We start from the raw sequence: 27775 nt of genomic DNA on the forward strand, positions 1-27775 counted from the left end.
TCACGATCCCCATGACATGTTGTCGCTTTCTGGCAGCCGGGACCTTTACTCTGGAACCATCAATCCAGACATGTAGTCATGTTCGCTCAGCAAGTCGATTTAGTGTCAGAGGGTCACAACAGACTTGTTGTAAACGTTTCAAACACAGGTTGTACTGTCAGTTTGAGTTCCTGCTGGTGTGCATTTCTGTGGTTAAAGCCACTAGCCCTGGTGTTTTTACTTCCTGTAATTTAATTTTCTGTTTATGGCCTCTCAGAACGATACTAAACACTGGTCATTAATCTACTACTATAGTTTTCAAAATGTAACTTTTGAGCTGCAAGCCAAATTTTTAGCCATCATTTTATGCCCCCCCGAACATTGTTCCCACACTGTTTATCCTCACCAGTGTTGGGTAAGTTACTCTGAAAAAGTAATTAATTACTAGTTCCTAATTACATATTCAATAGTGTAATTAGATTACTGTACAAATTACTCTCTCCAAAAAGTATTTAGTTACTTATTACTAATTACTTTCTATATCCTATATCAACCTTGATTAGTTAAGTGATTTAAGGATAGACATGAAACGGCTCTTTTAATTCATTCAATCAAATAATATTAAACTACATAAAGTACTCTTATTAACTGACCAAAGTATTACAAATGTGAGAATTATACATTAAAGCATGGATTTTAAAGTTAGACTTTGAATTTTGATGTTAATTCCACTATTGCACACACATATTACACAAAGTATTTAGTTTAATTACATCAAAAGTAACTGTAATTAAATTACAGAAAAATAAGAGTAATCCCTTACTTTACTTTTTCAAGGGAAAAGTAATTAAATTGCAGTGACTAATGACTTAGTAACTAGTTACACCCAACACTGATCCTCACTCAGTTCTTTCTGTCTGAATTACATGTGAAAATGTTTTCCTGCAGAAAACAAAAGAAATTTGTGGCTCATGCCAACAAGCACAAGAGATATACAGTATGTGTCTAAAGATAAATACATGCTGAATGTAACAGTTTGCTTGTGCATAATATAATCAGTTCTGTTTAATCAATGTGGTTGAATGGGTTAAAATGGCACATAGACAAAGTCACAGAACATTTACAAAGGCATGATCTGCATATCACAGAAGCAAAAACTGTTTTCTGTACTAAGAAGAACACTCAGATTGCAAGCGACGTCAGGGAACCTGAACTTCCAATCTTCTTAAACCTGTTGGCTGCAGCAATGGCTATGTAGTTTTTCTGTGCAAATGAGAAATGAGAAGAGAATGAGAATGTGTATCAGTGTGGTGTATCAGATTCAGGATGTATCATGGTTTGTGCAACTCATATGCGCATTCATGGTTTCCATGGTATTTCACCTTCCACATTCGTCTGGCCATGTACTTCTTAAGGAGAACCTGCGACTTGAGCACTATGTTGCTGCTCTTTGCTTTTTCTGAGATGTTGTTGAGCCACGGATGCTTGAGACACTGGGCAGCGCTCAGACGACCACTACACAACAGATAAAGAGATAGTCTGTTTGAACTATAATAACACAGACAGCACGCCGGCATAAAGTATAGTTGTGTCTATTGTGTGCATTTGTACCGAGACAGTTCGAAATGATCAGTTTTAGCTGGATTTTTTTCTCATTTTTTTCTGTATGTATGTCTTCATTCTCACCTTCTCTCTCGGATCAACAGGTTGGACACAAAGTCTCGAGCCTCTGCAGAGACATGCTCGAACGCATCCTCATCAAAGTACCTGAACATCCAACAGGGGGCGTTGTTTTACAAAGCGACACCAGATTTCAAAATGGTGTTCTGTAATAATTGTTTATTTTTACTAACTCTGTGTTGTGTACATGAAAAACATAAAAAGTGCCTACCAGTTGCACATGAGCACATTGTTGAGGGTCTGGCTGTCATCATCACCCAGAAAAGGAGAAAGGCCACTTAACCTAAAAAAACAATTCTGAATGAAATACAATTTATTGTCCTCCAAAGGGGAAATTTGTATTGGACTCATGGTGTTTACAATGACAAAAACTAAAACATTAGTCAACACTACAAAAATTTAAATAAATAACAACACTCATTCGTCAATGAGTGCCAAAATTTGATGTTTCTTTCTTTTTTCCTTCTCCTTTACAGTTCTAACCTTTGACAACATCAAACAACCATAGAAATGAGTTCTGTTTCATTAGAGCTTGCTCTATTTCTTTCTTCCCAAAAGAGTGCAACAGATTGGTATTGCTTTAATTAGACTACATAGTTGACTGAGTGACCCCACAGGACAGATTTGTTGCCCTGTGTGATGTTATTGGCCTCCTTCCATTTTCCCTTCCCCCCCCCAGAGACCTCTCCTATTATGAAAGCTTTCATTAAAGAAATTGATTCTAGGCATGCAATAATTTTCTATAACTTAAAACAAATATTTCTACCTGTGAATTATACGTTTTCACAGTTTATTATGACTTACAGCATATATGTGACGACGCCCAAAGTCCACATGTCTGTAGGAAACGAGACAAAATCAAAGTTCACCACCTCTGGAGCCAAAAATTCAGGTGTTCCAAAAGAAACCTTGAGCTTTTCTCTAGGTTTGTATCTAGAGATGGAAGAACAATCAAAAACAAGCCTCAACCTTAATATTTGAATTGTCACAGGATCAACACAATCAGAAATAAACAGCGGTCATTAGAAAAGTATGTCATAATGGCACATGTCATGCCAGCCAAAAAAGGTCTGATGGCAATACTAATTTTGAATTGATCTAATAAACATGCAGGCTGAAACACAATAGCAGTATTTAGATATAGGCCTATATCTACCTTCTGGCAAGTCCAAAGTCAATAATCTTCACCTGATGGCTAGAGTGATTAATAAGAAGGATGTTTTCTGGCTGAAAATAAAATAGATAAAATATAGATCATCATTTATTTAAAAGTGCCAAAGAAAGAAACTGTGAATGCTGTTTGCAGGTATTGGGGACCTATTTACAGTATGTCCCTCAATGATAATTTGAAAAATAAATAATTTGAAAAACCAATAAATGAATTGAACGTCAGTTATGATCACATGGATAAATAGATAAAATCATCTGTAATTTTATCACTATAAGATGTTTCAATTACATAAACTGTAAAATAACATATTAAACCTACCAATTGATAATATATATTATTTTTTGAATTATTAAAAAATATATATTTTAATTTTAATATACAGTAAACTTATTAAGAAGTGCAATTTAATGTATTTTTTTTATTTTTCATAATCTTCTGCAGATTATAATTTTCCATTGAGCCAGGAGGTGGAACCCAAGCGGCTGTCATTCAAACGTAGTTCTTTCTTTTAACTTCTGTAGTTCTTATAACTTATCATGTTTACACAGTAACAACAACAACAACAACAATGGCATGTCAATGACAGCAACAGTTGTTGCCTTAAATTTCTCTGTGACGCAGACAAGCAAGGCCTATTTATAAAACACATTTTCTTTTACATTCCTCCTTGCATTAACAGTTACTGTAAGTTTTTATATAGCGTAAGCCCTTCCCTGTCATACAATTTTCCTAAGGCCTATGAGAGAAAAGAGCATTACCTTAAGGTCCAGGTGAAGGACGTACATCTGATGCATGTACTGGAGTCCCTCACAGATCTGTTTCACAAAGACCATGGCATCCACCTCAGTCAGCGGGCAGCTCTCATCCACGATTCTTTCAAACAGCTCACCCCCCTCCACACTGAATAAAACAGACAGAATAACCTCCTTGAAGCAGAGTCTGAATTATTACACAAAGAACTAAAAAAGCTATATTATGTATTATAAAACTTAAATGCAAAACTGTTAATCTTATTTTATATTACACAGCAAACTCTTTGCTTGGTTAGAACATGTGTTCTTAATATAAAATAGCTCACAACTCCAATATCAGCACGACTTGATTCTTGACCTCAAAAGCTTCGTAGAGTTGAAGAATGTTGGGGTGGCTGAGCTGGTTCATGACCAGGATCTCATTCAGTGCCATGTCCTGCAAAAAAAGCATGTAAGGAAAGCAGGTGTTTTGCAAAGGCTTCCTCTTGTGATTCACGCTGTGCTAAATAAAAGACCATTCAAAAGTCATTTTTAAACATGCTGGTGTACTTACTCTTTCTTTGGCATTTCTTGTGTTGATAATTTTAGCAGCAAGCCTCATCCCCGTCTTATTCTCTGTACATTTGTGCACCTTGCCAAAGCGGCCACTAACAACACAGACATACAAAAATCTGTTTGATAACTCAATTAAATCAATTATAATTCAGTAGAAGTCATGAGAGCTTTTATCTGACCCTCCCAGAACTTCTCTAGTGTGGATACTGAAGGTGTCACAGGGTGGAGGGTTTGACTTTAATGCAACAAACCGGTGAGAGAAAGGTGCCGGCTGAGATGGAACATCATCTAAAGGAGTTAGAAATAGAGAATATATTTTGATCTTCATTAGTGGTATCATGCTACATCATCTCAGATGTTTGAAACAGACGTGGCACCAGTTACATTGATGACAGCACAATCTATTTATCAAGTCTATTTGGCACCTGTTTTGTTACAATCTTTCAAGAATCTGTCTACTTGAATGGGATTCTCAGGTCAAGAATCGCTATGAGACGGTTATGGTGTTGATGGTCTGTAAGACTCTCTCTGTTGGGCTCGAGTGGAAACAGGTGCATATGATTGGATGGCACAATAATGTTCTGGGGACAAGGATTATCATGTTTAAAATACTCCACATGTCTAAGGTCAAACAAATTTACACAACACTACTGGCAGTGATTTTGACCCTGTTTATTGTATCCCATGTTGAAAATTCTTTTGCGGTTATTCCAATATTTCGTAAAAGAAAATAAGCCTAAAAGATACATATATTTTAATATATTGCATTGTCATACACATGCACAGACAGACAGTTAACAGACAGACAGATATTTACCTATCATTTTAAGACAGGTTTTAGGGGGATTGTTGACTTTCGCCTGAGCTGGAGGTTTGTCTACAGCTGGGTTTATTTTAATCTGTATTCCACCAGCTACATGCTTCGAATCAGATGATCCGGGCCTTCTCTTTTCTAAAGGTGATGTGAGGGGTGGATCTTTTTTACCAGCAGTAATCTGCAATCTGTTTAAGATGCAAAAAAATAAGAAAAATGCATCCCAGCAAGTTTTGAGAATGTTCCAAAAAACATCTTGTAAGCAAAGAAATCTGACCTTTTGCACAAAGTATGTTCAACATCACACATTTGCTTGAATTTCATACATGTCTGAGAAATGTTGAATTTTAAATATTTACGTATTCTGTTTTTCATGTAGTGATAAAAAGTGTGCTTCGAATTCTGGGACAAATAATGCATGAATTGCTCACTTTACCTTTGCAAAGAGTTGGGACAGCTCTGCACTTGTCTAAGAAAAGAAGCTTCCTTTGTTGCCGTGGTAACAGTTAAACCCATTGTTTTTGGTGGTTTGTGGCTTGGTGGAAACAGTGTTGAATCTTCTTCTATTTTTTTTGTTGGTTTATTTTCTGATAATGTGCCAAAGCTCTGTGCGGGAGGAACAAGATTTGCTGGCGAAGTCAGCTTAGGAGAAATGTTGGGTACCAGTGTGTTGGTACCTGATGCCATTTTTGTTGTTGGAGGAGAAACTGGTTCAGTTTTCTTTGGTACATTAGGATTTTGTGGCTGAATTTTATTTACTGTTCCAGTATGTTTCGGCACGATTGTGTCAGACGAAGCCACTGCTTTTGTCATATGAGCAGAAGTTGTTGTCATCTTGGTTACTTTACTGTTTGGTGTTGGAACTTCCTTCTCGTTTTGGACTTCTGGCTTTGGTGAAGGACTCCTTGGAGCGACCAACCTCTGGGACACCATAGATTCAGGAGCAACGACAGGTGTCTTGATATTATTCTTATTTTCCATTTTAATGATATTCTGTGTTTGCTGCAGATTATGTGACTTGGAGGTTACAATGGATTTTTCTTTTTCTCCTTTGTTTTGTAATTTAACTTCATGCTGAATTTTGACTTCTGATGAATCTTTTTCAGTTAGATGGTCCTCACTTCTAATTCCATTGTTTTCATTTACCTCTAGTAATATGCCTGCACAAACACACATACGTAAATACAACGTACATACAATGTACGTTTGTTTACATTTAATGCATACAAAAATCGAAACTGCTCATTCTTCATTTGTACTGTCTAAGTATACATTTATTGTTTGTTCTTTAGTCAGGTGATTTGTGGGTCATCCTGTCATTCTGCTGTGCATGAGGCATAAATAGTTGACATGCTAACAGGCCTGTCACTCTGATTTATGTCCATCACATTAGAACTGAAACAGGGAATCCTGCGGCTCCAGTCCACCGAATGACTGTAATAGTCTTATAATGTTTGATCATTGTAGTCACCTTTCTCTGAGGCCACGTTAAGGGCTTGGGACACTATTTTACGCTCTCTAGGTGTGTCCAAGCGAACATAGACTTCCTCCTATAATAAATATACAGTAGATACAAATTCAGGTTACAATCATGTGAACCAAACCAAAAGAATAGCAGTTAAACGATAATGTAAAGTGACGAGTTACTGGCAAAGGCATAAACAGAAATATTGTATAGGAATACAAGAATGTCATAAAATAGAAAAATACAGTATGCATATACAAATACAGGAAGTTATTTTGTCTACTAACCATAGAGGTTCGGACAGGCAGTGACTTCCTTCTCTGTAGAGCCACCAAAGGCACAGACACACACAGTCTGTCTTCTAGACCTTTGTATTGAAAAAAACAACACATACATTATATATTAAGGCAATATGAGATTATGCCAGATGCATGCACAGCTGAAATGTATCCATAGACTTAAGATCACAGTGCATAGATATATAGTTATAACAGCACCATTGCAACTCTAATATTGCATTGATCCATGTTTTAAATGAAAGGTAAACTATCTTGTTTTAGATGCAACAAATCTAGTTATAAGAGTTTAGTCAAAAAATATACGTGCAAAATCCTCCACATTATAAATATTCTCACTATAATGCCAGAAATACATTAACAATATAAAGGTGCAGTACAAAACCAGCATCATTTCTATTTCCATACCGCATGCCAGGTCCTCCAGAGCTGTTCTCATTTCCAGGACTTTCCTTTCCAAAGAATCCAGGAGTCTGCCTTGAGCTGACAGCTGGCGGGTCATGGCCTCCTGCAGCGTGCTGGGCTGGGCACAGGTCCCGCATAAGGGGCAACCTCTTCCTGAGCTCCAGGTAAGCAGCTGGTCCACTTTAAAACACAAGTCATCAACTTTGGCCTCCAGGGTTGCGGGGTTGGAAGGAGGCACAAGGCATTTCATAGAGTCCTTGAGTGACATACATGAACTGGAGGTCGATCTAGGCAGAGAACTATTTAATGGGGATAGGGAACATGCTGTTAGAGTCAAGAAGGTGATCACTGTACTTTAAAGAAATAACAACAAATTAGACACAGAATCAAAAGGTATTGAGAAAATATTTATATAATTTACTCTCAGAGGTTTTAACACCCACCTGTAAAGATGTTATCCAGACCAAAATGTCAAGTCTACAGTGAATGTGTTCTTCACAAAGAGGTTGGATACATGGATCGCTGGTGTTTTGTTAGAGCTCACAGAGTACCGACATAACAGATTCCTCTTTTATCTGAGCACCCTGACCACCACACCAGAAATAGGCAGACCAGAGGGGGCGGAGGGTCTGAAACAGTGACCGGTGATAATAGAAGCATGTACAGCAGGAATGGTTTGGGGGGGGCATGGGAGTGAAGTGGACAAAGCATTGGCTGAATGAAAAGTCTCTGCACCTCTGACTGTCCTGTGGAATGCTGTGACATAATTAGCTCTTAGTGTATCTTTAATGGAAAAAACATTGTGGCCTTTGCTGTATTTATACATAAATACACAGACACAGCAGGAAGGTTTTTTTTAAAGAAACAAACACATTTTAACAAGTGGGTAATTAGAACCTCATATTAGAGATTTAATAATAATGTAAAATCAACACCTATTAAATATATGTTAACTGCATGATGCTGTAAAACTGCATGATATCTGATGCTTTGTATCAACCATTCATTAATCTTCAGACAGAGAATGTTTTTCATGCGTTTTTCATGCGTTTCATGCGTCCAGCCCTCAGATTTTTTTTTTTTTGAGTAAAAAGGATAATGACAAATGTGATTAAATTCAGCTTTTTAGTAATTATAAAGGAAGTGCTCATTGTGCGTGCTATACTGTATATAATCCATTCAGAATTGTATAAAACTTGGTTTTCATGCTGTTAAGACCAAACGGCCACATACACGCTGCAAAGCTTCGGGAATTACATCGGCATATAAATGCGGGATTCACTTTTGAAATAGCTATGACTGACATATTGATAGCCATAGTTAGTTCCTGAATAAAGCAGACTTTTGGACTGAAATGGTTAAATAGTCTGCTGACTTACAGACTCATTCATAACAGTCCCTTGCCGCCACCTACTGGATGTAACTATGTAAACTGCACTGAAATCGTTGAAAAATCCCCACAACACTAACACACCGACTGACAGCTTGTCTCAATTTATATTTTTAATATCTAATAAACTAGTTTCTTGCATTTAAACAAGTATTTTTGTCAGGGATTTCAGAAGATCCAAATTGCAGGCAGCGGGTATTAAGGGGTTAACAAGAAACTGATTTATTTACACAAAACAGGAACAAAACAAAAGCCCACAATGGGGTAACAAAGACAAGACTAAATAATAATAATAAGTAATAAAAAGAAACAAAGACTTCCCACGTGGGGCACAAAACCAAACTAGAAACAAACCGACACAATGTCTCACACAAAGGTTCAGGTAAGGTATTCACAAGGACAGGCAAAAACTAACGAATAGCGATACCGGCCACGACTAGGCACAATACAAGACGAACCGACACAGGACAGAGAAAACAAGGGCATTAAATAGGGGAATACAAACGAGGGATAATGACACAGGGAGGGTGAAGGGCAGGTCGCAGTGATCAGACACTAACGGGAAGCTAAACGGGATAATAAGGGGGCGGGGTCAGAGACGCGACACCGGAGAGAACGCATAATATGTTATGATAGACAATAATATGATTCTCTCCACATAAAACCTAAGGCTTTGTCATGACTCTGCCAAAAGATCAAGAATTACATGACATAGGGAGGCAGAATCATGACAGAAGCCCCCCCGTTTAATGAACACCCCCAGGTGTTCACCAAGGGGTAGACTAACGAGACAGGGTAGACTGAGACAGTGACAAGAATAAACAGAACATGGAAAATAAGATCAGGGGCAAACATGCAAAAATCAGAAACGGGTTGGGGTGCGATAAAAATAACAAACATGGGAGGGCCAAAACAAGGGTTCATGGGGGGCAGTCCAAAGGGGTTGGGGCTCGGGGGAACAGTCCTAGTCCCTGATTGCGCTTGAGAGCGCGGAGTTCTGGGGGACTTAGGGGAGAAGGTCCTGGGGGGGACAAGGTTGGGCTCCGGCTGGAACGCTGGCTGGAAAACCAGCTGGAAGGCCGGCTGCTGCACCGGCTGGAAGGCCGGCTGCTGCACTGGCCGGGACGCCGGCTGCTGCACCGGCTGGACAGGACAGGACACTAGGATGGACTCCAGCTGCACCGGACTGGCTACCGGCTGCACCGGACTGGACACAGGCCTGAGCGCCGGCTGCACCGGACTGGACGCTGGACTGGACGCTGGCTGCACCGGCTGGATCACTGGTGGGGGCGCCGGCTGCTGCACCGGCTGGGACGCTGGCTGCTGCACCGGCTGGGGAACTGGAACGGGTGCCGGGACCTGGGCAGGACTAGACGCTGGCTGGGTCTGGAGCCGCGGCCCCCTCCTCGGCTTCTTCTTCTTGGACCGGCCCACTGGAAGCGTGGCTGGCTGTTGGGAAGCGACAGGGGGTGTGGCTAGCTCTGTGCAGGAGGAGTCGGACGGGGAGTCCCACGACTCCCTGCGTCCCCGCCTGCCACGGAGGCTCGATGGCGGTGGAGAGGCTGTCGAGGGGGAGGTGGATGGTGCTGAGGTTCCCAGGGTGATCGTGCCCAGGGCGCAGTGCTCCGGAACGGACACCAGGCCGGAACGAGAGGAGACCGGATGGCAACTGGGAGAGGAGCCTTTAACTAGCTCCTCTCGAAGCTGCAGCTGTTCCACCAACTGCAGGAACGGCTGATAAACCATCTCCTCCCACTCCAGCAGGGGTGGAGGGTTGTCCATCCCGGCCACCAGGTAGGCCCGGACCAGCACCTCGGGAACGGACGCCTTCCTGGCCTCGATGTCCCGGGCGTAGTCCAGCAAGGGGCGCTGGCGCTGGGCAGGGAATGGTCCTCCTCCAGCGTGGGACTGGGAGGCGATCGCCTTCCACCACTCCGGATTGGAGGTGCAAGGCCACCGGGAAATGGTTGCACCGTCCATGGCTGCCTGCTGGGTTCAGTGTTGGTCGGTTCGTTCTGTCAGGGATTTCAGAAGAACCCAATTGCAGGCAGTGGGTATTAAGGGGTTAACAAGAAACTGATTTATTTACACAAAACAGGAACAAAACAAAAGCCCACAATGGGGTAACAAAGACAAGACTAAATAATAATATGCAATAAAAAGAAACAAAGATTTCCCATGTGGGGCACAAAAACAAACTAGAAACAAACCGACACAACGTCTCACACAAAGGTTCAGGTAAGGTATTCACAAGGACAGGCAAAAACTAACGAATAGCGATACCGGCCACGACTAGGCACAATACAAGACGAACCGACACAGGACAGAGAAAACAAGGGCATTAAATAGGGGAATACAAACGAGGGATAATGACACAGGGAGGGTGAAGGGCAGGTGGCAGGGATCAAACACTAATGGGAAGCTAAACGGGATAACAAGGGGGCGGGGTCAGAGACGCGACACCGGAGAGAACGCATAATATGTTATGATAGACAATAATATGATTCTCTCCACATAAAACCTAAGGCTTTGTCATGACTCTGCCACAAGATCAAGAATTACATGACATAGGGAGGCAGAATCATGACACTTTTAGAACGAACATTATTATCACAAAGTGTCAATCATCCAGTTGTTTTTAGGGAAAATAGTAAATACTACATTGGCAAATAATGCTAGAATTATTCTGTTGGACGTACACTACTGTTCAAACGTCATTTCTGTTCACCAAACCTGCATTGATTTGATCCAAAATACAAGAATCCTGTTCTTTTATGTAAGCCTGTTTTTAATAAATAGTATATAGTTATGCATATTATGATCAAATATATTGTGTATTTTGTATATATTGTATATTCAATTCGAGCACTGCATGAGGATATGCGATCGGTGTGTAACATCAAATATCGCAAATATGAAAATGTTATTCTAGGATATACAGATGATCGTGAAAAATCATTCGTTTATTATTTTTATTCAACCCTATTTTGTTTCTGGCCAAATATTTTATACATAAATGTAAATTTTGAAAGCGTTACACTGGGTTCACACCAAACGCGAATTAAGCCTTTTGTGCGAGTAAATTACATACAAAGTCAATGCACAGATGCGTATAGGCGCGAACTCACGTAAGGCGGTGCGAATGACGTGAATCGGGCGGCGCGATTGCGCGTTAATCTCGTCTTCCGCGAAGGTTGAAAATATTTGTCAGATTGCGTCACTCACGTAAAAATAAGAGCGTGGAACGCGATTGTTCGCGTTTGGTGTGAACCTAGCATAAGCCTTTTTTTAAATATAAGTTTTCTTTAAGATTTTAAACTATACATGTGTTTGATTTCTCACTCTTCTAATAAGAAAGCTGTAAGAACTTTGAATCGGTTAAGAAGGTACAATATTGCATTGCTCCCTGGCAAGTGATGTTGTCTTATTAGGCTTGTTTGAGATGCACCTTGCCTCGCCTGAAAAGAAGACGAGAGTAGGCGGCTGCAGTAAGGGGAGGAGTGAAAACAGCGCAGGCAAGACGGACACTTCCCAAATCGCGCAGTCGAGTCGACTGGAAACGTCAGCAATGGAATAGATCGCGTTCACGTTTTTTATCGCATTTTTCTTGTTATATTTCAGCATATTTTTCTTTAATTCCTGGACAAAGTGCAATAATTGTGGTTAAATGAGTAAAATGTTGTGAATTTAACATGTCGTTTATAAAAAACAATAATATGGAAACGGTGAAAAAGGAGGTCAAACTTTTTTTTTATATTAATAACTTACGTTTGTTAGCTAAGAATTTAATTCCCAATTTTTTTTAATTGTTTGTAGTATTTAAGAATTATTTGGGACAATATTTAAAAATGCTGTCAAAAGCAAATAATAAAAAGCTGGAATTTTGTTAGACTTATTCGATAATAGAAATTATATTTCTTGTTTTGAATTTATTAATATGGATGGATTGAACATTTTGACTTTTTTTCTTGGTTTGTATTATCTTTTATTTTTTCTCGTCTGTTTTTGAATGTAAACTGTATACCATCCTGTTTTGTAATGTTTTTGTTATACTTTAATAAAAAAGCGCTTTTTATCGCAGATGAAATCTATGCAATCGAATTGCCACTGCTTTTACATCAAGGTGGTTATGAGGACTATATATTTCACATAGGTGTGTTTTTTCCACATATAAATCTCAAAACCTACTTCAGTTAATGGACTTATTAAATGAACACTTAAGAAAAAAGATATCAGCTGACATTCTCTCCCAATGAGCATTTAAGCGGTGTCGTCAGCAAGTTGTTTCCCCATCGTGCTTTTCATCAGCGCAGTCGCCACAGAGAGCAACTGCCCCCGACTGAAGAATCCTATACAGCCGCCTGGCCGTCGCGAGTTTTCTGACGTCAGCATGACATCAGAGCAAGGCGGACGTAACTCGAACACATTTCTCACCAGCATGCATCTCGCGCTGATCATTTCTGCGCAGAATTTGGCCACCTCAAACGAGCCTAATGTAATACCCATTTATTAAAAAAAATCAAATATCGCGAGAGCAGTTCCAAAACATATGACAGTGGCTAGCCTCGTGGTACCGTTACATCAAATTCGAATAGCTTTAAACAGCCGATGAAGTCGAACATACGTTAATCGATTACAATTTTGCCGAAACACTTAACTAAAATATCTTGACAAGTATTACAATTAACATGTCACAAATCTAAAAAAATCCTAAGGATGGACTAAGATATTATGAATTGCATAAGCTTTACTTGTTCCCCAAAATATCTTTTTTATCTTAGACCCCCACCTAGAGGCCGCATGAGGCAAAACAATAGTTTGTGATTTATATACCATTTGCTTGTTTAGCCAAAAAAAAAACACAATAGCAGTTTCCTAAACCGACATTGGTAATGTGATTTCAACGTTGCCACCCCATATATAAAATTATTGATAAAAACAGAAATAAAGCAACTGATACGAACATGCAGCATTTCTACAAATGTTTCTTTATTAGGAGTAATGTAAAGTTCAAAATGACAGAAAAAAATGCTGGATATACATGGAAAAATTGAAAGAACTTGTTAGGGCAGTGCTCACAACGCTTATTTACTAGACAAAAATAAAATAATTGACAGGAGGCTTAAACAACAACACAATAATAAAACATTATACACAAGAGATTGCGTTGCCTTTAAAAAGAACTATGTACAGTTAAGATCACAATGCTTTATGCATTTCACATGCGGAAACGATCAGAGAAATTGGGAGAGTGTGGCACTGTGAGGGACATTTCACTCTTTTTCACTTCAACAGGCTTGTAGCTTCTGACTGGCTGAGCTTTGTGCACCTTCAGAGAAAAAGAAATGCTTTGTCATTATGGGAACCAATGAGCTTCCTAGTTTATTACTACTGGATAAGGCCTTTAAAAACAACGATTTTAGTTTAGAAAAATATATCTTTAGGCAAGGGCTCCATTGACTTTACCTGTTCATGCCGCAGCCTTGTGATCTCCCCTTTTTCTTGCTGCTCTTGTTCTCGAGCCCTTTCCTCCTCCATGCGAGCCTTCAGAGCCTCTTTCTCACAGACATCCCTCTCAAACTCCAGCCGTTCCTTGGCCCGCCTCTCTGTCGACAACTGGAAGCCCTCCACAACTGCAGAATTAGTAGTATCGGCTTGAGAAAGTCGAGCCAAAGGTGAACAAAAAAGACCAAGTAAAAAGGTAAAAAAAGACGGAATTAAAGAAAGGTGGAAGGAAGCACGAGTTATCAAATTAGTGCACTTAACACCGCACAAAGCCAGCAACCCAAGGGGAAGTTTAGAGAGGAGATCTGGACATGTGTAGGAAAGCACTAGGTGGAAAGACCACAAAAATGCTGTCCAGGGGTGCGATTCCCAAACAACGACATAACCCGCTGATTAACCACCTGTAAACCCCCTACAGTACGATGCATCGTTGGGGAAATTAACGATGTAGTTACGACTGTTTCCCGAACCCGTAGTAACTGTCAGCCAGAGATCAATTGTTTGAACAAAGTTGGTTCAGCAATCTAGTTGATGACGCCACATAGGTGGTGGAGTAATGATGTCTAATAAACATGTTCAGATCGAATTAATGTCAAATTCTTGCTGTAAATATCATACACTGCATTTAAGGACTACTTTTGTGATACTATTTTTGGTATCTGTCGTTTTATTTAACAATATTTAATGCATTTATAAGTGTCCTCCTACGTCATTCCGCCCAGGGATTCCCCAGGGTCAGAGCATGCAGGTCATGCACATGTGCTTCTATTTTCTTGACAAACCTAAAAGATGTACAATTGAATTTGTATACATTTAGAATGGTGGATATGGAACACGCAGTGTGTTGCTTGCTTGGATCAAAAGCTTGATGCATGCAAGTCTACATGTCATAAGGAACGATGTTTCTAACCACAGCTCTAGACCTGTAGTTCCCACCACACAACTTTGCGATGCTGCTTGCGATGATCGTTGGAACAGTGGTTTGGGGATCGTTGAACTTTGCTGGAACGGCTAACGATGCTTTTGGGAAACGCACCCCAGGTAAATAAAACATACCCAACATGGAGCGATTCTCCTTCTTTGGTACAAAAGGCTCCTTATGGACTGCGGTGTTCGGTCGAGCCTTAAAACATGCAGCTTCAGCCTGACGTTTCAATTCCTCTTTCATCTAGAAAGAATTTTAACAAACATTAGATGCAGTGTAAACATCAGCACAATATTATGCAAAAATAACAACAAAAACGTCAATAAAGTGCTTACCATGTGTTCCCAGCGTTCACCCTTCGCTGCTCCTCGTTCATCTAACATCAGTTTGAATGGAGCCGGTTTGGTGGGCTCTAACAACTTTTTCTCAGGAAGATGCACTTCATGGAAGTCAGGAAGAGGTTGGGCCTTGAACTTCGGCACCTGGAGAAGTTTTGGAATTATATAAACTGTAAAAACTCTTGGTGATATTCAAGTTGGTGATCTGTGGCCTCAAAGAAACATCACAAAGAAATTACCTCTTCATTTCGCAGTTCCTCTAGTTTCTTTTCCTTCATCACTCTCCGTTCCCTCTCACGCTCCTCGAATGAGAAGGGACACACTTCCACCTGGCTCTTGACTAGTGGTTTGGGGTGGAAGGGCAGGAAATGGGGCACAGCAAGTGCCTTAATTGGAGCAGGAGGTTTTTCCTAAAGATGCAAAGCAATTAGTTGAAAACAGTCAACAGATATTCATCCAAAATTCACATGTAATTAAACTTCACCTCTTCCTGTTTCTTTTCCATTCGCACACGATTTTTCAGAGCAAATGCTGGCGATTCAGGAACAGTCGGGTTAAGCACTTTCTTCTCGGGAACTCCCTTAAGTATTTAAAAAGCAGATATTACAAATGGAACCTATTTAGAACATCAGCGAAAGCTGAAAGTACTGGTACCTACCACAACTCCCTCCAGAATTCGTGTGGGTACAGGTCTGGAGTGGAACATGTGCTCCTCTGGTTCTTCAGGCTTTTTGTTGGACTGCCTCTCCTGGAGTCGCTTCTCAATCTCTAGCTCGAATCCCTCTGGACGAGTATTTTCCTTAACCGCAGGCTTCTTGGGAACAACAGCCTCTTGAAGAATTTTACGGTTGAGTTCTAGAGCTTTAAATTTAAACCTGAGGTGACGGACGGAGATGTTTGTTAGTTGTGCTAAGAACTTGAATGCATTTAAAAGCAAACAACAGGGTTTCAACAAGCATCCGGACAGAACTCACTGCTGCAGTTTCTCTGTCTCCTCGGCTTCAATCTCTGCAGTGCTCTTCACCATGGTGGGCCGGTGCCTGTGTCGAGTCATCAGCTGTGGAGTTTTAGGGTGTGTGATCTTTGGTTTATCTGCCTTTACCGGTGATGGTCCTGCAAATAAGAGACAGGCAAACCCAGTCAAAAAAAACTACACGCAATCATTAAAGTCCCGCGGCATTCAATAATTATCTCACTTAAAACTCATCTGTAAGCATTAAAATAGCATATGTAAAAGTTTCTCCTGTGATAATTTCTTCATGCCTCAAAATGAGAATGGTGAACTACAGTTTTATGGAGAAAGAAAACTCAGCAGTGGTTCAAAATGATGATTTGCGCATGGTTTATCTTACAGCATATTAAAAACAACACAGACATATAAACATAAAAAACTTGATTCTCCCCACAGGGGGTTTTACTTTAACATCATAACATTACCAACCCACCTCTCTCCTGGCACTGCCGGCTACGCAGGTGATAACGGGTAGGCGTGCGTTTCTGGAACTGCTCAATCTGCTGGGCCATCGGCACGTAGATGCCAGTCTCTTCTAACTTCCGTTTGCCTCTGGAGAGGTTAAACGGTTTGGGAATGGTTGTTCCCTTCGGGCCCTTCAACTATGGGAGAATAACAACAAGTACTTAGTACCAAGAATCATTCACATCCATTTATAACAGACATGGGGATAACTCACAGGTAAAGCTGGGTGTTTGCGGAGCTGAGAGGTGAAGTTTATCTCCTTGTATGAGTGGTCTTCTGCAGAAGATCCATCTGTGTGGTTTTTCAACCTGTTATCTGAACGGAAGTTAAACTCTTTGGGAATGGTGGTGGACAACTCTTGCTTCTTAGGTGGCTGACCTAAAAAGGGGAAAAAATAAAATCTCAAACTAATGCAAAGCATACCAAACAATCAAGTAGATGCTTTTAAAAATACAATAGGGGGACACAGGAATTTTAAAAAATCATATTAAAAGGCCCATATACATAAACAATAGCCATCTAAAGGTGCTTGCTATAAACTATAAATATGACGAGAACTTACTGCCGGCCAGTGCAGCCCTGTAGCTCGCCTCATTCTTACGCCTCTGTTCTGCCACCTCCTTTTGAAGAGTTTCAATGCGCTGCAACTCCTGCTGCTCTGAACTTTTCTGCCTGTCATTCAAAAAAAAAAAAGCAGTCAGTATAAAGTATTTTTTTAATAAATTATACATAAATAGCTTGCAAAAACCGATGCATTGTCATTATGCACAACAGAACCACTTTTTTTGTAGTTTCCACATTACTGCTTAGAATCCATGGGTTCATAACACTTCACTACACTTACTGCATGCCTGACAACATGCAGTTTTACCAAAATAAACAATTTTCTTCAAGTAACATTGCTAGTAGGATTCTGACTTACTGTGCAGGATCGGAGGTAGAAGCAGTACGTGAGATGGCAGCCGAGGTCTTTGAGGCAGTGGATTTGTTCCTCAATCTAATGCTGTTCCTCACACCTGGACCGCTGCGTCGAGCAGACTTGGATGTTGAGCTTCTGTTGAAACATATCAATGTGATTTAGACAAACTGAAATAATGACATTCAAACACTGAATAGCAGTACTTTTAAGTAACCAAACCATCATCCAGCCAATTCACCCGTGAAACACCTAAAATCCCCACTAGGTGCCCTCCACTGCTTAGCAAACTCAAACCAAGCTTTTTTTTTTTACCTCCGGCGATGTTCAAAAACTCGCCTTGCTGTGGCAGCTGGTACAACTCTATGCATCGAGACAAAGGGGCGTATTGAGCACCCTGCAATAAACTAATAATGGGTGTAAATAAAAGGAATACACATACCTTCTTTTCTTGAGGACAGGGGGTGTTGTAGGAGCTGCGGGCTTTTCGTTTTTGGGCACAGGTCGTTTTGCCACTCTGCAGAATGGAGATAACAGGGAAACACAGTTGGTTGGCTGATGTTTTTGTTGCTGATATATGTAAAGCATGGTGGCCAATGGGGTGTAGCTGAAGTGCCCTGTACCTGCGTGGTTGAACAAGAACGGCTTTATGGGCTTGACCAGGAGCTGCAGTAGTTCTGCCATTTCCCCATGATGTGACAATGTTTGACTGGGGCTCTGCAGAGGTGCTTTCTGTAACATCTGAAGCAGAGAAAAACATCATACACATTATTAAAAGGAACCTTGGGTATAGAGAGATGCATGTCTTAATATATTAACAATGGCATTGACTTTATAAATGTGAAATTAAAAACCAGTGTAACTGTCACAGTATTCATAAACTAGAGGCAGCCATTTTTTTTGCATCAAAATCCGTGACGTCAAATGGTTGCAACCTAAACCTGTATGTATATGTATATATATATATATATAATCCTACAGCACCTTATATTTTCTTAAGAACTGATTAGTGCGTCTGTGCTCAGTTTGGCTGTCTGTGCGTGCAACCATTTTGCGTTATCGAAAAAGAACATGGCGGCCTCCTTAGGTTAAAACGAGTATTACATTTAGTTTTTTTTTTAAAGAATTTAAAATATGAGATGCGTTTCTAACGACAAATGCTAGTAGTGTAAGGCTATAACAACGTATTAAGCCATACATCTCTCTATACACTGGGTTCCCTTTAAGTTAAACCATATAAAGTGTGTGAACAAGTGTTTTTCCAACCGGAGCTTGTTGACTCTTGTTTGACCATAGGAGATACCAGAGCTTTGGGTCTGTTATCATCACGGGTTTCATCGAAAGGCTTTGTGGTATGTAAAGGGATGGTAATCTGTTCCACTGTACCACCATTAGGAGTGGCCTTCAAATCTAACCAAGACAAAAAGGGTCATTTTTGTAACGCTCTACAGTACACCATACACTTAGAAGAAATAAAATGTACTTCGATGTAAAGACTTACCAAACCACTGATCAGCATCATCTTGAGGGTCCATGACGAAATCATCTACGGACTCTATGACATGATAAGGGGCATCCCATGTGTATGCATCAACAGAAACCCCTTCCATATTTAGGCCAAAATCTTCTATATAGCAAAAAAAAAAGTTACATGAAAGTTTTACATAGCATCACAGATCGTACTTTAACGTTGTTGTACACAAGGTTTGCGTACAAGTAAACAACACTTCATGCACAATGGCGCAAAATGGCAGGTAGTGGCCGATCTCAGACTCAAGGCCTGGGCCCGGTTGCATAAAGCACCTTAAGTGTAATTTTCCCTTAAGTGTGTCCTTAAACCTCTTTATTAAATGTGAACTTTATAATATACACTGAATATTATTCATGTTTACTATATAATATTTTAATGACTAACTGACACGTCCAATTGCATATTTAGTTCGTTCGCAAGATTTAAGATGAAATCTTAACATGCACAAAAATAACAATGTAAACAAACGCGGTCTGTAGAAATCCAACCAGAACGACAGATATTAATTAAAACATGGAAAGTGGCAATTAAAATCTGGTTGTAGTTCTTAATTTGGAGTAACAACGTCATTTCATTTCAGTAGCGGCCCAGTCTGACGGATCTAACTAAAGCCTAATTTAATATGAAAACAAACTACATACAAAGTAAGGCTACACTGTATAAAATCAAACACTTACTCTTAACTTCGATGCCTTCGGTCGAAACCTGAGAGGTTAGAAATAAATTAAGTAAAATCTTAAACCAGAAGACGATCGCTCTCACACCGTCTCGCCACAAACAACCGTGATACTGGTTTGAAAGTGCGTGCCGTTAGAGCTGCATTTACAAACTAGCCAATCAGATGCGTTAACACGACGCGTCTCGTTTCCTATTAGCTGCTCACTTGTGACCTGCTGGGACGTACGTAGTAGTCACGTGACTCTTGGCGGCGCTTTCCTCTCCTCCTGACAATAATGAGTAGGACATTTAAAAACTGTTCTTGTTATCGCGTTGCTCGAAAACGGGGATGTAATTGTTTTAAAGACAAAATATACATCTATGCATTAGGTAAATGCACGCAAGTGCTTTTATATTTGATATAACTTTTCTGCGTCTACGAATTATAAAGTTGGTATAATTCTGTCAATGTGTAAAGGTTTGTGTTTATGTATGATACTAGTGTCAAAGACTAATTTTCCCCACTGAAAAATTATTTTTTATTTTGTAACAATTGTTACATTTAAGATACAGCACAAAAAGAGTCAGACCAGGATTTCAGATTTTAATGTTATCAGTGCAAAATGAAGCAACAAAATACAGTGTGCACAGGGCATGTAAAAAAAACTAACATAATACAGTACAATGAGGCTTGACATCTACATGTCAAAACATTTTTGATGCAAGTAGTTAATGCAAATAAAAATCATAGTGTCTTCAGCAATACAAATGAAAGGCAATTAAAACATGACAAGGCAACAAAACAGATTTAAATGTTATGAACAATATGCTCTTTGTGTAGTCCATCACATCTTCTGGATCATCACCTGGAATTTACCTGAGAACAAACAGGGAGCAAAAGAGAGAGAGAGAGATGGGAAAATATGGATGGAAACAATAATAAAAAAGAACCAGTTAATTTACTTAAATAGAAATCATCCACTGTATTAAAAATCTGTTTATGCGAGTCATTTGTCTGAGATTGTGTATTTCTGCACATAAAAATAAAACTTACAGGCTGGCATGACAGACACTTCTGCAGTGACTATACTTTTAACACCAAGATTTGAAAGTGCCCCCCGGACCAGGCCACAGGTGAAGGCCAAAAACTACAGACAAGAAAAATTAAACTCAGAGTCACCAAACATAAAGCAACACATTAAAGCTGATGGTGTTTGCTGCGCATCAGATTTTCAGTTTACCAACTGTCAGTGGTTAGCAGCCCAGTTGTGTGAATATGGGACAGTCCTGTGTGCAGACCTCCAAGTGTAAAAACATTCAAATAAAAATAAAGTTGAGTCTGCAACTTACCTTCGGTGCATGTTCTAGATGCTGTTTGCCTGCAGACAGTTGGGTCAGCAAGCGGAACTTATTATCTTGTAGCACATAAATTCCCTACAAACAATTCAAATTTAACTTACTAGATCCCAATAATAATAACTTCAAGCCATTATTGTCACGACATTCATTAAACACATTGGTAATGCATAATTGTACAAACCTGGTGATTGGTTCTCAGGTTGTCAATTTGCTTCTTAAAAACACTGGTCCAGAAATCTTTGCAGATAAACTTCATGACATCAAGCTCATCTTTGAAACGTGGCGTGTCTTTGGTAAACCTGTAATCAGAAGTTATGTATATGTAGCAGCAAATCTTCTCATGAAGAACTCACAATTATTTTTACTACTACTGATAAGGTCTATGATAATTTCATTCATTCATTTTTTTTAAACAAACCACAAAGTTCCAGTAGGCCTACAGTTCAGATTATTACAGTAAGAGCCTGCACTATTAAGAACAAACGTGCTATGAGTATCATTTTGTATGGTCTAATAATAAAATAAGAACATAATACCTTTCAATAAGTCCTTGTCCCACACGAAACCCCATGTTCTCAAGTTTAGAAACACATCGTCCATTTTCCTGTACAAAGCATTTCACTACATAATTCAGCATGCAACATTGTGACATAACTTTTTATTCATGTGCTTAACTGTATTTAACAATTCTGTCACACCGTTTCCCGTGTGTCCCAAGCTCTTACCGACTCCCCAGATTCTACACCTTTGACATACTGAATAATTTCACTGTGCAGGAACTGAAAAAGAGCCTCGTCTGCCATCCCAACCCAGTTCAGCCAGTGCCAGACTGAAACTGACAGGCAACAAAAACTATACGACACGAACAAGTATATGTATCGACAAACAGCTACTACTTCAGAATACAAATAATCACTGTGTGAATAAATACATGAAATTAAAATATTCCGCCAGTGTTTTTGACTGTTCCCTTATTTTTTTAACAAGAGGTCCTCACGTCAGCTATACTTCCTGTTTGGTTTGAAAATAGCTGCCCTTTTCTTTGCCTGACTAGAAATGTATTGTAGTTTTTTTTACTAAAAGTGTCAAAGTGTTTTTTTCCTGAACAGGACAGTCTGGGTGCTTGCTTATATCAAGGATATAGACTACGAAAAAGTAGGCAGACCCGAATTACTTTAACGTAATGACATAGTGGTGTTTGCATTTTCTGAATAACTACAAGAATTAATCATTAAGAATTTAATCATTTATATAAAATTACAATTGCAATTAAACATAATCCTTGAAATTTAAAATAAAAAATTGAGACATTTTAAGACATATATTTGGAATTAACATTATATTAACATATAATATAAAACATTATCATAACATCTGAATTTCAAGCTATTAATCAAGAATTTAACTCCAATAATATAACTAGTCCTTCTAACATTTTCAAAGTGTTTTCTGCTATTAGTAATTCAAAGGATGACGGTATTGAAAGAAACACACCAAAACCCATCAATTCCTACAAGATGCTTTATTTCTTAATTCATCCTTAACAAACAGTCCTTGAAACATTAAAATGCTAATACTGGGAAAAGATGTGAAACACCCGTTTACTCCAGCTAAACATCCATTGAAACTAGATTTCTCACTAAAGGTACAGTACAGTGTGCATCTCACTGAGGTAGATCAGTCTGAACATCACAGTTGAGTTGAGGTCGACTTCCAAAGAAGGAAATGTCCTACAAAATTTCTTACCAAATCCTGCTATACATTTCTGGTATATGAATGGGAAGAACAGAGGGATCTCATGAATTGTATTCATCCCTTTAAGTTTTTCTAAACAAAACGGAGCAGACCCTATATCAAAGTAACCTTATAGGTTACTTATTCATGTAACACTGAGTTAAAAGAAGACACAGTGAAGCAGTGCTATTTCAATTTGCATGGTTAAACTTAATCAGTGTTCCTGGTTTTCCATGGAGAGAAACGTGAAGTGCTTCAGCAAAACAGAGTGTGTGCTAAGCTTTTTTTTTTGAAGGAGAAGCACTTTGTAATGTGGTGTTCATTGTGTAAAACTATTACTCAAACAACTTTCTAACTCAAGAAATTATCTTCCAGAAATATCCAAGTCACAAATGTTATCAACATGACCAATTAACATGAAGAAGGGCATTTACTTAAGTACAAAATTAAACGCATAAGGTTTTACTTGCGTCTACTGAGAGAAATTTTTTATACAATTTAATTTTTAATTTTAGAAAGCAATTATCTTGTTATGTTTTACTTTCAAAACACCTTGGAATAATACATAGAAAGATGGGGTCTAAAAGAAACAAAGTAGCCAAGGTATCCACTCGAAATTGTGAACATTTAGAATTAAGGATGTGAACACATTAGCACCTACAAACTTTTACCAAAAGGCTAAAATCAACACAAGCTATTTAATGCTGAATCTAAAATCTTGATAGCTAAATTGTTGAGCATTCAAAAAAACTAAAAAAAAAAACTAGGATAACATTCTCCATGCGCAGTCCATGAAGACATTTCGTGTGAAGATTTGTTTCTTGTCAAAAAGAATTTTCCAGCTTTGAGAGGTAGGTTTTGCGTTGTGTGACTGTGAGCTGAGAGGTAAATCTAAGACCACAGTTCAATCTGACTCTTAGTCATAGAAGTGCCGTTGCTAAAAAAAAGTGCTTCATTATACAACGGAGAACACTGTAAAAGCATGTCTTTTCTTCTTGACAAAAACATTTGAGGTATTTCTTTTGCTAGCTTTACCGCTGACTCTTCTTCAAATGAATGAGGTTCATACATCGCTAAACAGTTACTCAGAAGACAAAGAAAAAAACTATTCTAAAAGCAAAATCCCATCTATCCTAGCAACAATGTCATGCTAATCATTCCTCCTCTATTTCTATGAGATCTATTAGCAAAAAACCTTACAAACTTCATTGTATTACCTATAAGGTATTTGGCAATGATACAGCAGAGCTGTTGCATTCGACTGGCAGGTCATAGAGGACATGGGTAACTATTGTTGGAAGGCCTGATGGAATCGAGGTAGAGTTGGAGAGAAACCAGAGATCTGGTTTAAGTGCCCTGAAGCCATAGGCTCCTGCAGTGACTGTGGTTGAAATGAGGTAAGTGGCCCAGAGAGCTGAGAGGTAGGACTTGGGGACGCAGCTGTAGTCGTGGTGGAGTATCCCATCACGAGGCTTCCTGAACTCAAGGGCGTGCTGTAGGGAGGCAAACCGAATGGCAGGAAGCCCAGCAGATGTGAAAGGTCCATGTTGGTGGAGGTGTTAGGGGGCTCAGCTGAGGTGAAGGAGTTCCTGAGGGTGAAATGGGCACCCTGACCTCCCAGGTTGTCGGGGAGAAGGTCGCCAGGCCGAGAGACCGCGGTCGCCATGGAGGCTTGTGGCGGCATCGGCCCACACTGGAGTTCGGTCAGGAAGTTCTCCATCTCTGCTTTCAGATATGTGGTAGCGGAACTAGGCTGATACCTAGGAGCCTGCTGGTAATGCTGCGGCTTGCTTGGCTCGAGGTAACAGCCCACACCCATCGGGCTGGACAGGGGGCCAGACACCATCGGATGATGGTGAGTGACCCCTGAGGTAGATGTACTCGGTAGGCCTTGTGGGTTGAACATGCCCATAGTAAAAGCCTCTGATGCATCCTTAGGAGATCCAACAGAGCACATGGTGGGACTCGGCTCCTCTTTAATGGGCATAGGGGCAAGGGTCTCCAACTCCTGCGCGTGGCTTTTCTTCAGGTGTCGGGTGAGGTGGTCACGTCGGCCGAAACGCTGGGCGCAACGTGTGCACAGGAAGTCCCGCCTACCCGTGTGTACCACTGCATGGCGACGGACATCCTTGCGAGTAAAGAAGCGTCGACCGCACCGTTCACACTGATGCTTTCTTTCTCGTACCACAGCCCCCGGGGGTGGCCGACCGGTGTGTGTACTCAAGTGCTCGAGCAACGTGGGCATGCTGTCAAACACCTGACGACAAACCTTACAGGTGAGGTCACCCACGGCAGAGGTGGCATGCGTCGCCATGTGGCGTCTGAGGCCCAGACGGGTGTTGTAATGCTTTCCACATTCTTCACATCGCAGTTCTTGCTTGTTGGGGTCGTGGGTCTGGAGGTGGCTGTTCAACTGGTCTTTGCCATGAAACATTTCTTTCACATGTATGGGTAGTTCTCAGGGAGTATGTAACTGCACATCTGAGAAAAGAGATTGCTGTTACAAGAGTGCAGACCAAAATGTACACTACAAGTTAGGAAGAGAACAAGGTTTATACCTGCGAAGAAACACTGACGGGTGATTTTTCTTGGAGCTGAAGGTTTTTTTGCATGTTCAAAATTCTACACACCAACACAAATATGCAGAAAGAATGTCTGATTAGACGTGTATATTATTTATTCAACATCAAAAAAAAACATTCCATAAGCTTAACCTTTTCATGTGTGAATTATTAAAACATCAATCAGGGTTGGTATTGCTCTTAGAGCATAAAAAACAAGATATACATTTTTTTTAAGAGAAACCAATGAGACAATGCAGCTGAAATGACATGTATGTATTAGTGGTTAAAATGCTTTATAAAAACCACATCAGTGCAACCAGACAGTAAACTATTTAGTGATACACTAATTGTTAGCTGTGTTATTAAATCCTATTTCCCATTTTGTTTTGAAGCTTTATAGTGTTCAACCTAAATGTTTTGGTATAGGTGGCATCAAAGCAAGGGTATTTTCATGTAGGCTACATAAAATAATAATGATGCATGCTATGTCATAGAATTTTTGTTTTATTTTATCTGTAACAATTTAAATGCCAGTCTCAAAATCAACATGAAAAATTAAATTTGATCTGAAAAATTAGAACACATGACTTTTCTTTGTCTTTATCTTTGTCAATTTAGGGATTTATTTTATAGCAAAAAAAGACTTATGTAAACAGGACCTACAAGTGGCTTAATGTTAATGTATAGCCTGGTAAGTCTTTCAACCTGCCTGCCTCTGAATAGTGATGGTAACACATTTCAACAGAAGAAACTTAAAAACAGCCTAAAGGGATGTCCAGGATGATTGGTTAGTGCCATTTAAAAAGGGTTTGTTTACCTGTTTCAAGTCTCACAAAAGCACATTCATTATCTTGACAGACCTCCGGAAAATGGGTGTCAATAATAACTACCTTATTGACTTAAGTAATTCTGCAATTCGAGTATACTTTACAAATACATGGACTATTTAAAAACAATATTTTTATTTTTAAGAGTTTAAATCCAACTATATATTCAACTGTGCTTGATGATTTCGTTTTATCTCTTCAATATGAGATTTGTACCTATGTAGGCCTATTAATTAATTATCTTAATGAAATAAATGAGCTTTTATACTTCTTCAGATATATTTAGAGCAATTGTCTAGAACCGCTTACATTCAAGAATAGCAACATTACAAATTAGGTTTAATTTCAGACATAAGACATGAAACAAATTTTGTACATTAATGTCAAAACGTAATTAAATAAACTAGCCGCACTAAAATCGAAACTATATAAACAATTTAAAAGTGTCTCTCATACGAATAAAAAACTTTTTATGAAACCCTTGGCACGTTTTGCTCAGCAAAGAACCGCAAACTATTGTAATGAAATAGTAATAAAAGTATTATAATATTACAGTATTACATTATACAGTCATACAAACATCAGCAGAGATTGGACTCTTCCTTAAAACTCTTCCCGTCTTTAACATATAATAAACTATTTAAAAATGAATAACTTTATTGTACACCAACGTCTAGCGAAGCTAATTTGTTTGCTCATGCAAGCAACGTTTGGATTTCTTGGAAAATTAACATTTGACTTTTTTGAAAACCCCAAAATATTAATAGCAACACATTGAAAGGGGTTTAAACTTTTAAACATCAATGCAAACACACCACGCGGTCTTATATTCATACTATAACATTTGCATATTAACAGTCTTGTGCTCACCAGAAACTTTTGATCGCCGCAAAAGTTGCATTTCACAGTCAATCCAGTCTAACGTTATATCTCGCAGCGATGCACATCAAAAAGTCGTCGCTCTGACATTTTTCGATGAATTCGCACGACGCGTTCGCAGTGGATTATTTGTTTTAAATATTTGTATTAATATATTGTGTGTATTTTTTGGGCCTGCTGTTTCTTTCCCTCTAAACACAGCACCGCTCGAGCCGAGGGGCGCGTGCATTGTGGGAACGTGACGTCAGACCACTTTGGCCAACTTTCAGGGTGGGATTTCACTCCTGTTTTTCGCCATTTAAGCCTTCACGAACCCCCACGGGCATTACGTTTTACAACAAAGATAAAACATTTATAAAATATCAATGTTTAAACAAATTACCTCAACTCGAGTCTTAAAGAATAAACATCTCCGCATTTAAAATAAACAGCTTTTGGTTAATAAAATATAATGTTTTTACTGTAGGCCTAATATTGATTTCATAATATACGAATTAATTTGGTAGTTTAATGATAATAAGAATAAGAATGATAAGTAGGGCCTATCCAAGGCAAC

The 27775-nt window shown here is 39.3% G+C and overlaps 4 protein-coding genes across 7 annotated transcripts; all 4 read right to left on the reverse strand.

Moving 5' to 3' along the window:
- Positions 1 to 842: 842 nt before the first annotated feature.
- Positions 843 to 7278, reverse strand: mylk2 (myosin light chain kinase 2). The gene is made up of 15 exons (XM_057363457.1): positions 7121 to 7278; positions 6704 to 6783; positions 6423 to 6501; positions 5388 to 6111; positions 4955 to 5139; positions 4317 to 4425; positions 4136 to 4229; positions 3909 to 4018; positions 3589 to 3730; positions 2816 to 2886; positions 2464 to 2592; positions 1871 to 1942; positions 1666 to 1746; positions 1362 to 1494; positions 843 to 1242 (listed from the first exon to the last, which is right to left on the reverse strand). Exons 1-15 carry the CDS (start codon positions 7212 to 7214, stop codon positions 1162 to 1164), a joined length of 2184 nt encoding a protein of 727 aa, XP_057219440.1. The 5' UTR covers positions 7215 to 7278; the 3' UTR covers positions 843 to 1161.
- A 6202-nt stretch (positions 7279 to 13480) lies between these two features.
- Positions 13481 to 20010, reverse strand: tpx2 (TPX2 microtubule nucleation factor). Of its 3 annotated transcripts, none has more exons than XM_057363455.1 (18): positions 19877 to 20010; positions 19170 to 19295; positions 18935 to 19078; positions 18292 to 18409; positions 18111 to 18185; positions 17984 to 18031; positions 17675 to 17806; positions 17315 to 17424; positions 16967 to 17130; positions 16721 to 16889; positions 16250 to 16388; positions 15934 to 16150; positions 15760 to 15855; positions 15515 to 15685; positions 15273 to 15419; positions 15069 to 15180; positions 13974 to 14140; positions 13481 to 13836 (listed from the first exon to the last, which is right to left on the reverse strand). In XM_057363455.1, the coding sequence occupies exons 2-18, from the start codon at positions 19276 to 19278 to the stop codon at positions 13726 to 13728; spliced, it is 2229 nt and encodes a 742-aa protein (XP_057219438.1). In that variant the 5' UTR covers positions 19279 to 19295; positions 19877 to 20010; the 3' UTR covers positions 13481 to 13725. The 3 variants fall into 3 exon arrangements, with proteins under 3 accessions (XP_057219438.1, XP_057219437.1, XP_057219439.1); XM_057363454.1 differs by having other exon boundaries at positions 13974 to 14161; positions 19877 to 20008; XM_057363456.1 differs by lacking the exon at positions 17984 to 18031 and having other exon boundaries at positions 13974 to 14161; positions 19877 to 20004.
- Positions 20011 to 20446: 436 nt separating this feature from the next.
- trappc6b (trafficking protein particle complex subunit 6B) lies at positions 20447 to 22229 on the reverse strand. Of its 2 annotated transcripts, none has more exons than XM_057363516.1 (6): positions 21941 to 22229; positions 21752 to 21819; positions 21397 to 21514; positions 21207 to 21290; positions 20911 to 21004; positions 20447 to 20733 (listed from the first exon to the last, which is right to left on the reverse strand). In XM_057363516.1, exons 1-6 carry the CDS (start codon positions 22016 to 22018, stop codon positions 20702 to 20704), a joined length of 474 nt encoding a protein of 157 aa, XP_057219499.1. In that variant the 5' UTR covers positions 22019 to 22229; the 3' UTR covers positions 20447 to 20701. The 2 variants fall into 2 exon arrangements, with proteins under 2 accessions (XP_057219499.1, XP_057219498.1); XM_057363515.1 differs by having other exon boundaries at positions 21914 to 22229.
- Positions 22230 to 22729: 500 nt separating this feature from the next.
- On the reverse strand, positions 22730 to 27425 carry plagx (pleiomorphic adenoma gene X). Its single transcript, XM_057363495.1, has 3 exons — positions 27211 to 27425; positions 25508 to 25571; positions 22730 to 25430 (listed from the first exon to the last, which is right to left on the reverse strand). The coding sequence occupies exon 3, from the start codon at positions 25381 to 25383 to the stop codon at positions 24238 to 24240; it is 1146 nt and encodes a 381-aa protein (XP_057219478.1). The 5' UTR covers positions 25384 to 25430; positions 25508 to 25571; positions 27211 to 27425; the 3' UTR covers positions 22730 to 24237.
- Positions 27426 to 27775: the final 350 nt, after the last annotated feature.

This window comes from Triplophysa rosa, linkage group LG21, assembly GCF_024868665.1.
Source record: "Triplophysa rosa linkage group LG21, Trosa_1v2, whole genome shotgun sequence".
Lineage (NCBI taxonomy): Eukaryota > Metazoa > Chordata > Actinopteri > Cypriniformes > Nemacheilidae > Triplophysa > Triplophysa rosa.